Here is a 12,958-nt window from a genome sequence, read left to right on the forward strand (position 1 = left end):
AAAAAGGAGTAGATAGAAAGTTGCAACTGTGAACTTGTGATCACTTTGGAAGTTGGATAATGCCAAAGCTGGAAAAAAAATGTAGAAAACAAAGCAGCTGCAGAACTTGAAGATTGAGGGATTTGTTCTGACCTGTGGAGAGTAATGATGTGTTTCAATGACTTTCCCTTGAAATGTAACTTCTCTAGCAGTCTGTCTCTCAAATGGCTTTCTAAACATCTCTTCTCCAAGAAGAGTACAATAGTTGATGGGACAGATTCAAAACAATATTGTTAAGAGTTGTGGTGCCAGGGTTTGTGGGTGCAAGGCTCCCTTAAATCAGTGTTTCCCAACCTTTTTTGGGCAAAGGCACACTTGTTTGATGAAAAAAATCTCGAGGCACACCACCATTACAGCCCCGTGACGTCAGCGCGCAGCGTCACGCCGGGAGGGACGCACAAAAGTGTAACTTTCAATTTTTTCCCCTCCCCCTTGCCGGGGAACCTCCAAGCTTTGGGGGTGGGGGGGGAGGAGGCAGCAAAGCGAGGGACTGAGGGACCCTAACCCTAACCCTAACCCTCACCGATCACCCGGGAAAGCATGCGAACGAGGAGCCCCCGTGTCCTGCTCCCGGCAGCGGACGGCACAAAGCGAGGAGGCCTGGACAAGGCAGCACGCTCCCCGCTCTCGCTGCATCGGGGCTTTTCTCCTCCAGGCCACTTTCGAAGTCCCCTTCTCCGCTCCCAAGAGCCGGAGCCGCTGCTTCCAGGCCCTGTCCGAGCCCCGACTTGTGGCCTCACTTCGAGGAGCGCCTGTTGCTGGGGACGGGGCTGCATCCCCCTCAGCCGCCGCCTCGCTTCCTTCCAGGAGACCCGACGGCTCCCACTCTCCCGCTCGCCCTCCTGCGCCCGCAGCAGACCGAGACCTCCCCGCCCCTGCCCGGCTCGGCCCTACCTGGGCGCCTCCAAGCCCGGCCGGCTCCGCGTCGCGCTCCACGCCGGGCAGCTGCAGCAGGGGCTGCGCGGGGGCGCGCGGCGGCCCGGCTGAGAGCGCCCCGGAGCCGCCGCGCCATCGCTCGCGAGTCCCTCCGAGAGCCCTCGGGACTGACTCCGGAGTCGCGAGGCGGCGCGTCACCCAGGGAAGGGGCGGCTTCCCACAAGTCCTCCGGGAAGCAAACGCCCTCGCCCACCTCCCTCCAGGCAACATCTCGCGGCACACCAGGCAACATCTCACGGCACACTAGTGTGCCGCGGAACACCGGTTGGGAAACACTGCCTTAAATCCCTGGGCCTCATAGGTGTTAGAATTTAATGAATGCTTGGAGAGTTAAACTGGAGGTCAGACTCTGAATAGCTGGACTCAGCTTCATGTGTTCAGGAGATCACCTGAGGGGTGGGCCATTAACAAAGTAGAGATGGGTCATTGGCAAACTAAAGACTCTGTGCCAGCTGGCAAATGGGTTGAACCCCTTCCTAAGCTCTGAGATGGTTCACAGAGACAAAGCAGAGTGGAGAGTTTAGGATTGCCATTGGGGATGATGTGGGCTGGAGGAAAATAGTTGCAGTCTGTAAAAATGCGGCAAGCTGGAGAGAGGCTGAGCCACATCCAGAGTCTTTTTGAATCCAAGGCTGCTGTGGCCATGGCAGAAGTCAGACCCTCTTGGAGTGTAATGCTGGGAACCCCTCTATCCTAGGCTCAGGTATGTGTGCAAATAAACCATATATCATAAAGGCACCACAGTCTCCGCAGTGCCTCATTTCCAAAGGAAACCTGAATCCTTAATAAGTGCTTGGAATCTCGCAGAGCTCGGAGATTGGGGTGCCGTGCAACAATAAATTATATCGGTCTGATAGAGAGAGAAAAAAGATGTTAAGTGTTCCATTTCTTCAAACATGCAAATGCTAATGCTGTTTTTTTTTTTTAAAGAAAAGAATCGGTCAGCAATATTTGATTCCAATGCCTAGCTTAATTTCCTTTGATTTACACCCATAGCCTTGCAAAAGACAGATGTGCTGAATGAGCACCCCTCAGAGCTATAGCACATGCCAGTGTTTCTATCCTCACCCTAAACATCTTATAAAATACAACCAGGGGGTAGGATTCAGCCCCAGCCATGCATGCCAACATTTTCTCCTGCAAGAGAGGGGTACTTCTATGGAACTCCTTTCTGCACATCAGGAAAGTAGAAGATTATACATCAGCAATTTGATGTTTGCTTCTAGGGCAGAGGAAGCTGTTGACCCCCAGACACTGTTAGAATCCCAACTCTCATCAGCACCAGCCAACATGTTCAAGAGTCAGGGGCAAGAGGAGTTGCTGCCACAAGTTTAAGCTCACTAACTGTACTAAAATAGGCACGTTTTTATCCTGAAAAGGAAGCTTTAAATTAGTCGATAGAAGTAGCTCCTTATAGAGTCCTCTCTTCAAAAGTTACCTTGTGCACTTTAATTAGAACCATTTAAGGTTTCTGCTAGAAATATTTCAGTAATCATTTATTTCCTACGTGGCTGTTGAAAACAGTGTGGTTTTAAGAGATGGTTCAAGCCCAGCCACAGTAGCAGGCTCTCCCTATTTAAATTGGGTTTTCAATCAATAAAGTGAAATAAAATACTCTTTATGTTTACTGGAAACATTCAGTCTCAACTTGCGGCAGGGGCTGTAATTGACTCTAATAAACTCCTGCACTTGTCAAATGGGGCAGAGTTTGTTTTCCTTTCCCTGGGTCTTGGCTATGCCCTGGCGTATGTGCTCAGCCTCGGTTTTGAAGTGCATTTTCTAATCAGCCAGCAGTGGGATTTTCATCATAAAAGCATGTGGCTTTCAAGCAGGAACTCGGACGTCTGGCTTCCCATGTGCAGCTGCAAGCCAATGAAACAGAAATGCCAAATCCTGCTGAAAAGTTCCAGCTTGAGCAAGATTTGAGAATGTATTATTTAGATGGATTTAAAACAAAAATATATGTGTAAATCGCTTCAAGGCTAACTTCGGCCATCAGCACATTTTGGGCGGGTGTTTTATTATTCTTTGGGGTTGCTTTGTAGTGCTGCGTTTGAAAGCACCATGCTGGGCATTAAGCAATTAAGCTGACTGTTTAGAGAGATGCCAACAGCAACAGGAGAGGCTCTGCGAAGCTCTAGCAGGGATTTGCCTTAGAATGAACCAATGTTTAAGATCCAGTGCAGTGGTGTGCGGTCAGTGGACAAAGGGGGGGGGACGACAGGCGTCTCCCCTAAATGTTCCCAGTAAAGTAGAGTATTAAAGTATCAAAGCCTGGTGCCTCCTTCGCAAAGCCCAGGAAGCTTCTGCCTGGCTTAGGGAGGCAGGCGCGATGCTCCAATGGGGTCAAAGAGCCCTCCCACCACCTCCCCAAAGCACCCCTGTCTTTGGGAAGGAGGCAGCAGGGATCCGGCATTCTGTCAGAAGCCTGCACCCTCCTCCCCAAACCCTGGGAAGCTTCTGCCCGGTTTAGGGAGGGAGGCACGATGCCCACGGACATGATGTTGCTCTCCCACATCACCCTCACAACCTGGCACCTCCAGCCCTAACTGTTCCCCTACAAAAAATAAATAAAAAATCATTGCATGCCACTGATCCAGTAGCTCAAATACCATTTCCCCCTGTTCATTTGCACCAAGTCTCTGCTTACTCAAAGGAGAGGTGTTCTGACTGAGAAGGCAGTTGCTGCAGTGGAATTTTAACTGGCCAAAATAAGTAAGTTAAGGAGTGTGCAGTCATCCTTTCCTAAGTCAAAGTACCGTATTTTTTGCTCTATAAGACTCACTTTTTCCCTCCTAAAAAGTAAGGGGAAATGTGTGTGTGTCTTATAGAGCGAATGCAGGCTGCGCAGCTATCCCAGAAGCCAGAACAGCAAGAGGGATTGCTGCTTTCACTGCGTAGCGGTCCCTCTTGCTGTTCTGGCTTCTGAGATTCAGAATATTTTTTTCCTTGTTTTCCTCCTCCAAAAACTAGGTGCGTCTTGTGGTCTGGTGCGTCTTATAGAGCGAAAAATACGGTATTTTATGTCCTGTTCCCACTTCCAGGTTTGCAGCCAATAATTCCCTTAACTACACCCAGTGTTGAGAGGGATGCGGGTGGCGCTGTGGGTAAAACCTCAGCGCCTAGGACTTGCTGATCGCATGGTCGGCGGTTCGAATCCCTGCGGCGGGGTGAGCTCCCGTCGTTCGGTCCCAGCTCCTGCCCACCTAGCAGTTCGAAAGCACCCCTAAGTGCAAGTAGATAAATAGGTACCGCTTTATGGTGGGAAGGTAAACGGCATTTCCGTGTGCTGCTCTGGTCTGGTTCGCCAGAGCAGCTTCGTCACGCTGGCCACGTGACCCAGAAGTGTCTGCGGACAGCGCTGGCCCCCGGCCTCTAGAGTGAGATGAGCGCACAACCCTAGAGTCTGTCAAGACTGGCCCGTACGGGCAGGGGTACCTTTACCTTTACACCCAGTGTCATGATAGAAAGGGAGAGAGTCCCATGTAGATGTTCCCCACCCCAGACGAGCCCTAGTCACCCACAACATCTAGGAGCTCTGACAGGCCCCTCCAAATCAGACACCATGCCAGGTTAGAACTGAGGGATGGCAGAGTGTGGAGGGACCTCTGCTCTAGCTACATGCGGAGAAACTGGCTTCTGCTTATGGACCTTCCTTTCTGGGCCAGGGAAAGGGCATATCTCACCTAGGATCTCTGCCAGTGGGAGTCCCACTGATATGAAGCAGGTTTTGCCCCCTCCAGAAGCAAGCTCCAAGTGCAATGAATGGCAGCCCTTTGTTCATATGGGGGAAAGCAAAGAGGGATGACTCACCTTGCAGCGAGTCATCTGGAGAGACCGGGGAATTATGTTAGAATGTTGTTTATTGATCATAGCTCGGCTTTTAATATCATCCTTCTGGACATTCTTATCAAAAAGCTGATGGAACTAGACCTTTCTTCTACCATCTGTGACTGGATTAAAGACTTTCTGAGGGATCTGACACAAACAGTGAGGATTGGGCCTGTTACATCTACCTCCCTGAAGCTCAGCACTGACACCCCGCAGGGATGTGTGCTGAGTCCCTACGTGTACTCATTGCATACATATGATTGTATTTCATCTGATCCATCCATTGTATTTATTAAGTTTGCAGATGATACTACTAAAATGGGTCTAATTACAGGTGGAGATGAATCAGCGTACAGGGGGGAGGTTCAAAAAGCATCTACATGATGCTTAGAGAATAACTTGCACCTAAATATTAGCAAGACAAAGGAGATGATGTTGGACTTTTGGAGGAAGAGAGGGGAACTAGCCCAGCCCATTGTATATCGGCCGGGGGGGGGGGGGTTGTGTGGAGAGAGTCTCTTCCTTTAAATACCTGGGAGTTTACCTTAGTGAAGACCTCACTTGGAAAAACAATATAACTCAGGTGGTTAGAAAGGCCCAACAGAGACTCCATTTTCTCAGCGTCTTGTGAAAGAACAATGTTAAACAACAATTAATGACCCCCTTCTACTGGTCCACAATAGAAAGTGTCCTCTCATATTGTATCACAGTGTGGTACATTGGCTTGACAGCCACAGACAGAAAATCTTTACAGAGGGTGGTGAACACAGCACATGATATCATGGGCTGTCCCCTGAGCCCGCTAGATGACATCGCAAGGGATCGTTGCCTTAGGAGAGCGAGAAAAATTCTCAGGGACAATTCACACCCCGGCCAGCACCTCTTTAATCTTCTACCCTCGGGCAGGAGATATAGAAGTATAATCAGTTGTACCAACAGGCTAAAAAACAGTTTCTATCCGTGGGCTATTAGGCTGCTGAACGGAAAATAATATAGTGCAACTGACTTTCGGGGTTGGTGTGTGGTGCGACAAGCACACAGAGTGCAATGAGATTGAGTGTTGGGGGGGAGGGAGGCTCGGTTAATTTCATTGTACACAGGTTGTACATTGACAATAAAGGTATGTTTATGGGCCAACCGACCAACTGCCCCCGGCAACTCCAGTTCTTATCTACAAGATTTGTCTGTTTTTTGTTTCAACAGTACTCTATTTTATGACATTTGGGGGGTGGAGGGGAACTTCTCTCACTTACTGATCCAGGCCTTGGGTATGGCACTTTCCCTTCATACACAGACCAGTGGTATTCAGGTCCCTCTTTATGGGCATATGGTCCATTGAAAGCTGCCCGGATGCTAGCCATGTGATAGACACATATAGCATATCCTCGGAATATGTTGCTGCAAAACAAAAATCAAGAAAGACTCTGGTAACCTCATGTTCAGATTACTGCAATACACTTTACATAGGACTTTCCTTGAAGGCAGTGCAGAAGCTGCAGCTGGCACAGTGTGTCACTAGAGGGCTGTGCAGGGTGTAGCGGCCATGACACACCAATTGTCCAAGCATGTCATTGGCTGCTGATATGCTTCTGGACCCATTTATATGCTGACATATAAAGGTCTGAACAAATATTTGAAGTGGCGTCTCTTCCAGTATTTGTCAGTCTGGATGTTAAGATCTGCAATGATCTCTCCAATGAGTGCTATGTCTTGGGACCTTCTCTGTGGTGGAGTCCCTTTCCCTGAAGATGCACCCAACATTTCAATGTTGAGTTTTCATTGCCAAGTTGAGAGGTACTTATTCACCCAGGCCATTGGGATACTCTTGCACTTGGGCCTAGGTATTACTATGGATTTGGTCTGCTGCTATAATGGTATTATGGGTAAAAAACCTGAAAAAATGGGTTCTTAAATTGTTTCGTATGTTACAAATGCAATCACAATGGTTGCATTTTTGTGCTTGTTTAATTGAAATATTGTGGTCCACCCTGTGATCAGTTGATGGACAGTGGATAAATAAATACTTTCTATTCTATGTCCAAGTCTCAGTCCACTATGTCGATTGACACCTCAGAAAATATATCTAACCAGACCCTTTCATTTGCTAGTAGGGCATATGGTGTTTTCACATTCACCATAAAGCAGGTTCCTCAAAATGTATCCGTCTTTCATCTAGGGTAGCTACATCACGATTGCTTACCTTGTAGTGTTGAAGAGTCCGAATATCACGGGGTTTTTGTTATCCCGAGTGTGGAGCAAAAAGACGTCCTCTGCAAAGTGGAGGCATAATGCTGGTTAAGTATGAACAAACCATTTATGGAAGAAAAAAGTCTTATGCAACCTAGCAAATGAATAGGTTTCCATTCTTACTTCTGTCTCATCACCACTGACACACAGGACCATTATGGATGTCATGGCAAATCACAATTGAACACGACCAGAACAAGCTGCCATGTGTCTTTCCTCTTCTCTTCTGATATGAATGTGAGGACAAGTTGAGAAGGTTTTGCTTCCGTTTGTGATCGTCCACAGTTTAGCGCTACAACAGATGTTTTGTTGAAGCAGGCAACTTTACGATCGATGGTTTCAAACAAACTGTAGTTAAGATTAGCCACAATTTCCTGGGTTTGGATGAAACGTCAAGATGCGCACTATGGCCAGGGTTCAAATCCCCACTCAGCCATGAAGCTTACTGGGTGACCTTGGGCCAGTCAACATCCCTCAGTCAGGCTGACGTACCTCACAGAGAGAAGAGGAGAGCCAGTCACAGCACCTTGAGGAAAAGGTGGCATATAAGTGTAATATATAAATGTAATAAACCAATAGTTAATTTTTTAAAAAAATAGAAGGAAAGAATCTGTTTTCCTCATGGCTGTGCCAGAGGAGGAAAGGGTTGGTGTGAAGCATAAAAGGCCAATGCAAATTTTGACTCATTCTCAACACAATAGACCATGTTTCATCATGATGCTCAAACCACTTCATAGGAACTTAGTGATACCAGTCACTTACGCACAGCTGTGAATCTGCATGAGTTTACAATGGGCTGTGCCTTCCACCTACGCAGAAGCAGGAACCTCACCTAGCTCATCAAAATGTGTGTCGATTCCGTTCATTCCTGGCACAGAGCAGATCAACCTGGTTTTGAGGAAAGTGGTCCATTTATTCACCAGCATCCGTTGTCCACCCATGTCATTCTGGAGAGGACGGAGCAAGAGAAGACGAACACAGGGACAGGTTAGACGTGTTGCGTTCTCCTGCTATTGGAGGGGAAATTTTGGATCACAACTTTGCTGCTACGAGTAGATTTGACACTTCCACTGTATATGAAGACTTTATGGTTTAACATCAAGCCAGCATTTTTTCTTCCCTCACTTGCTTTACATAGTAAAAGATCCAGTGCCGAGGGCCAAGTGTGGTTACAGGGAACCAGACAGAGGGCCTTCTCGGCAGTGCCCCCCCCCCCCCGGTGGAACACCCTCCCTTCAGATGTTAAGGAAATAAGCAGCTATCCTATCTTTAAAAGACACCTGAAGGCAGTTCAGGAAAGTTTTTAATATTTAACGCTGTACTGTTTTTAACACTTGATTGGGAGCCGCCCAGAGTGGTTGGGGAAACTCAGCCAGATGGGCGGGAATAAATAAATAAATAAATAAATAAATAAATAATAATAATAATAATAATAATTGTATCCAACATGATGAAGAGTTCTGTAGAATCTGGAAGCCTGCTCAGTATTTTGTGACTTTTGGGTTGGTCCTAATAAAGATCTTTCCCTATAGGAGATCCCCCCCCCTCTTTTTCTTATGTCCTACAATGACCACCTTTGCTTTTTATATAGCTTACATTATTACTCTGGAGTCTACATTTTATCTAAACTATCAAAGTACTCATTAAAAGCTGTAGTTTGGTAAGAATTTTTTAATGAAAATCATGCCAATAACAAGTTTTAACTGTCTAGATATTATTAATCCCTTTCCGATTACTCAATTTTGGCACATCCGTGAAGCAAATATGCTAGCCAGTTAAATTCTTTGTTTTATTAATCACCCTTAGCATTAGTTCTGTGAGGTTAATAAAGAATGACCCTCACATTTGTTTATTTCAGACTTGAGTTACTTCATGGAACTCATTCTGAGGCAGATGGGTGCTGTAATCCTAAAGTAAAAAATATTGTATATAATGACTACAGTTACTAATTACCCTCCTTTCCTAAGGGTGCAAAGAAACATTTCCCTCTCTCCCCAGGGCCGAGCTATAAAATATGCCTGTTCTGCAAATCTGCATTAAAAGCTGGCTATGAATGGTGCTGACTTGCCCTATTCTGTGACATGTCTTGTGATTTTTTAAAATTTAATATAGTGTTGAATGAATGGTTGAGCTTCTAGACTGGCTATTTACTGAGCGTCCATGTTGATGTGCTGACACAAAAGCTGTGGGGAAGTTATCCACCCCCATCGTTCTGCCCGGACATCGTTCCAGCACCGAGGGCCTTCTGGCGGTTCCCTCACTGTGAGAAGTGAGGTTACAGTGAACCAGGCAGAGAGCCTTTTCGGTAGTAGCACCCGTGTCCAACGCCCTCCCTTCAGATGTGAAGAAAATAAACAACTATTTTACTTTTAAAAGACAACTGAAGGCAGCCCTGTTTCGGGAAGTTTTTAATGTTGGATGCTGTATTGTTTTTAATATTCAGTTGGAAGCCACTCAGAGTGGCTGGAGAAACCCAGCCAGATGGGCAGGGCATAAATAATAAATTATTATTATTATTATTATTATTATTATTATTATTATTATTATTATTATTATTATATGCTCCCAATATGTTCATGCAGAGATTATACGACATTCCAACTAGTGGTTCTTATGCCAAACTTTCTGAGGGAATTTCCCCTCCCTGTTCTTATCTTGGTTTTTTTTTTGCAGTTAGAAAAGTGACATTTATGAGATTCTGTGCATATTTACATAGAGGTATTTCCCACTGTTTAACCAAACATACTTTTGCAATCCTACGGACATTCATTGAGAAGGAAGTATCATTCATTTGCAGTGGCATTTGCATTTGAGTAAGCATGCGCAGGACAAGGCTGGGAAGCTGCAACCCCAAGCCCATTTATGTAAAAGCAAGTTGCGCTGAAATAAATTGGGCTCTCCACTAAGAAAACATGATTAAGATCAGGCGTGGTGGTGGGATCTCCAAAGCATGCAAAGCTCTTTTGGTTTCTTCTATTGGGCTTAATGCTGAGCTTTTGTAATTTTATTTTCCCTCAACAGAAGCTCTGAGTTAAATTTAGGAAAACACACACACACACAAGATAAGGAGCAGACCAAAATTTTGCATGGGGCCTGCCACTCAAGTGACTGTTTTCTTTCCATACCCGTTTCTCTTGATCCCTTTTATGTTTCTCCTCAAGTTTGACTTTATGCCACTCAGTAGGGAATGAACTCTACAGATGCAGCTCATTGCTGAGCTATGCCAGAACCACAGTTAGGTGGGTGGTCACAACCATCTCCCACCCTGTCTCTGGAGAAGGGGCTCTTTGATATGGAGCCAGGAAGAAAGTCAGAATTCAGTCTTGGATGTTCTTGTTTTTTTAAAATACATATATTTTTTTACTTTTAGCTTTCCCAAACCCAAAGCATCTAAACTCCAGAGCAAAAAGAAGGAACACACTGTAAGCAGAAGTTTTATCATAAAAGGTTTCTTACGGCACACATTCTTCCGACTCTGGAGTAGATGGCGTGAGCACCTGTCTCAGCCTCTAACGCTTTCTCAGTAAAGAAGAAGTACACCTTGTTATCTTCCCGGTCTTCGTTGTCAGGAATCATGAAGGAGCTTACAAATTTTGGTTCTTTAAAAAACCAAAGAAAAGGGGGGGGGGGAGAGAGAAGAGATACCAAAAAAGCAAAAGGAAAAAGGGATGAATCAAATTTATTTTAGAAAAACACTGGTAATCATGCATATATAAAAACATGTACAGTGGTACCTTGGGTTACATACGCTTCAGGTTACATACGCTTCAGGTTACAGACTCTGCTGACCCAGAAATAGTGCTTCAGGTTAAGAACTTTGCTTCAGGATGAGAACAGAAATCATGCTCTGGCGGCGTGGCAGCAGCGGGAGGTCTCATTAGCTAAAGTGGTGCTTCAGGTTAAGAACAGTTTCAGGTTAAGTACAGACCTCTGGAACGAATTAAGTACTTAACCTGAGGTACCACTGTATAAGTGCAACCTGATAGTACACTTTTTATTCCAGATATTATGGACTGGCCCAAGGCAGACAATGAGCACTGAGCTATCTATGGCTTGGAACATTTTGAGATCCTGAAAACCAGAGTGCCTTCGTTTCTAGTCTCTTGATGTGTGTCATTAGGAACTAAATGGACAGACTCCGGATCACAGCTGGGAAAGGGAACAGGAAGTCTTCCCCTTCAAGCTGACAGACCTGGGTTCGCACACTTGGAACTGAGCGAATTCAGGCACACGTCAGCAAGTGTTTTAACAGGACTGCAGATCTAAGCTTACCAAACTGCTGCAGGGCAACGCAGTCATTGCGCCTTCAACTGCGGTGATGAATTTGCAAGGGCTGCTTGAGGTTAATAATTTTAGAAGGAGTACAAATGATGTGGACTGGCCATAATGTGGCCTATACATCATACACAGGATGCTGGCACATTAGCATTGACCGTGCAGCTCATGATAGATTGCTACGGGGGGCCTTAAGTGGTGAGCAGGTAAGCCCACAATGAGATTCTCTCTGCTTTTTGGAGCGAGATAAAGGCACCAGAAAGAGGGAAGCATTTACCAGCATCTTCCAAATTCCTGCTTAAATGTGGCCACAAAGTGGGGCACTGGGAGGTACTTCAAAAATGCACAAAGACACAAGTTTTAGTAATATTTGCATCTCCAAATGTATATGAAGAGAAAGAAATTAAAAACTTCAGTTCCACAGAGGGCAGGCCAAACAATTTCCCACTCAAGTCACTCCAGACAAATTGTCAATTTCCACCCTACTCTAAATCACCCCAAATCTGTTCCTCTTCAATTCATTTACCCCCGGTTAATTTCCCAGTATATCCTGCTCTAAATCAATTAAATTCCCCTTCACTTACACCCATTCCATAACCCCCAAATCATCTGTAAAAGTAGTCTTACATTAATTTGTTTCCTAAAATTAATATCCTATACACACCCAATTCAATTTATTGCAAATTCATGAATGACCACAGAGAGGGGAAGCCAAATTTCCTCTCCAGTATACTGCTCTAATATTTGGAATGTGCCTATGTCCTCAGGAAGATAGCCTTAAGTACAAACATACTTTTGCAATAGATATTTCTAGTAAATATGAATGGAACTGCAAAGCAATAACAGCCAAGATCTCAAGGGGGACCAAAAGACAAACTTAAAAACTGTTTCATGCAAGTGAATGAACATATGGAGAATATCAGCTTTGAAAATATTTGTGTAGCTCCAACTTACATATCAATATTTTTTTCCTTACACACATACACAAAAAAACCCCTAAGATCCTTTTCCAATCTTACTCTCTGGGGTTCATTTATTTTAATTTATATTAGCCTGAAACTTGGCATGCATTTGATACAACCATCTGTGGCTGTATACAAAACAGGAATCAGAGCTGTTGCGGCAGACTGATTTGCCACTGGGGGTGGGGATGGGGAGAGCAAGACACTGTGCGAGAGGGATGTGCAGATTTGAAAGCATTTCGCCTCTTTTGTTGTCAAATTGGAACCATGTGACTTGGCCATGAGAAACCAAACACTGACGTTTACCCTTGGGATAGATCAGAATAACTCAACTCATCAAAGCTCTATCAGGACGATCCTTTGACAGCCATCATGGCCCTCAATCTACATGACGCTCACAACTCAAGCAAAAATTAAGAAACCCAAGGGAGTGAGTCTTCCAGAGCGCACATTCAAAATAGCTCGGGGCAATGAGAAAGTCAAACAGCGAGATAGTTCACACACTCAGGAGCATGAGGACCTAAGTATACATGGTAGGTGAGCTGTTGTGCCCGTCTAACTTCTCCCAAACCTGACGTAAGCCAAATTAAGTGTGGCGTTATGCACATTCATATACCAGATGTCTGACTTCCTCATCCCTTTCACAGGGGAAGGATCAAACAAATCAT

At 45.3% G+C, this 12,958-nt stretch overlaps 1 protein-coding gene across 2 annotated transcripts in view; it reads right to left on the bottom strand.

Annotated features, from left to right (window-relative positions):
* Positions 1-12,958, bottom strand: part of SEMA3E (semaphorin 3E) — a 184,724-nt gene that overhangs the window by 18,406 nt on the left and 153,360 nt on the right. For both annotated transcript variants that reach the window (XM_083503347.1, XM_083503346.1), the window contains exons 7-10: positions 10,510-10,652; positions 7,886-8,000; positions 7,007-7,076; positions 6,060-6,204 (exon numbers count right to left, since the gene is read on the bottom strand). In XM_083503347.1, the coding sequence (XP_083359473.1) occupies positions 6,060-6,204; positions 7,007-7,076; positions 7,886-8,000; positions 10,510-10,652 (473 nt within the window). The remainder of the gene's footprint in view (positions 1-6,059; positions 6,205-7,006; positions 7,077-7,885; positions 8,001-10,509; positions 10,653-12,958) is intronic.

Source organism: Podarcis liolepis (assembly GCF_965112155.1).
Source record: "Podarcis liolepis genome assembly, chromosome: 5".
Lineage (NCBI taxonomy): Eukaryota > Metazoa > Chordata > Lepidosauria > Squamata > Lacertidae > Podarcis > Podarcis liolepis.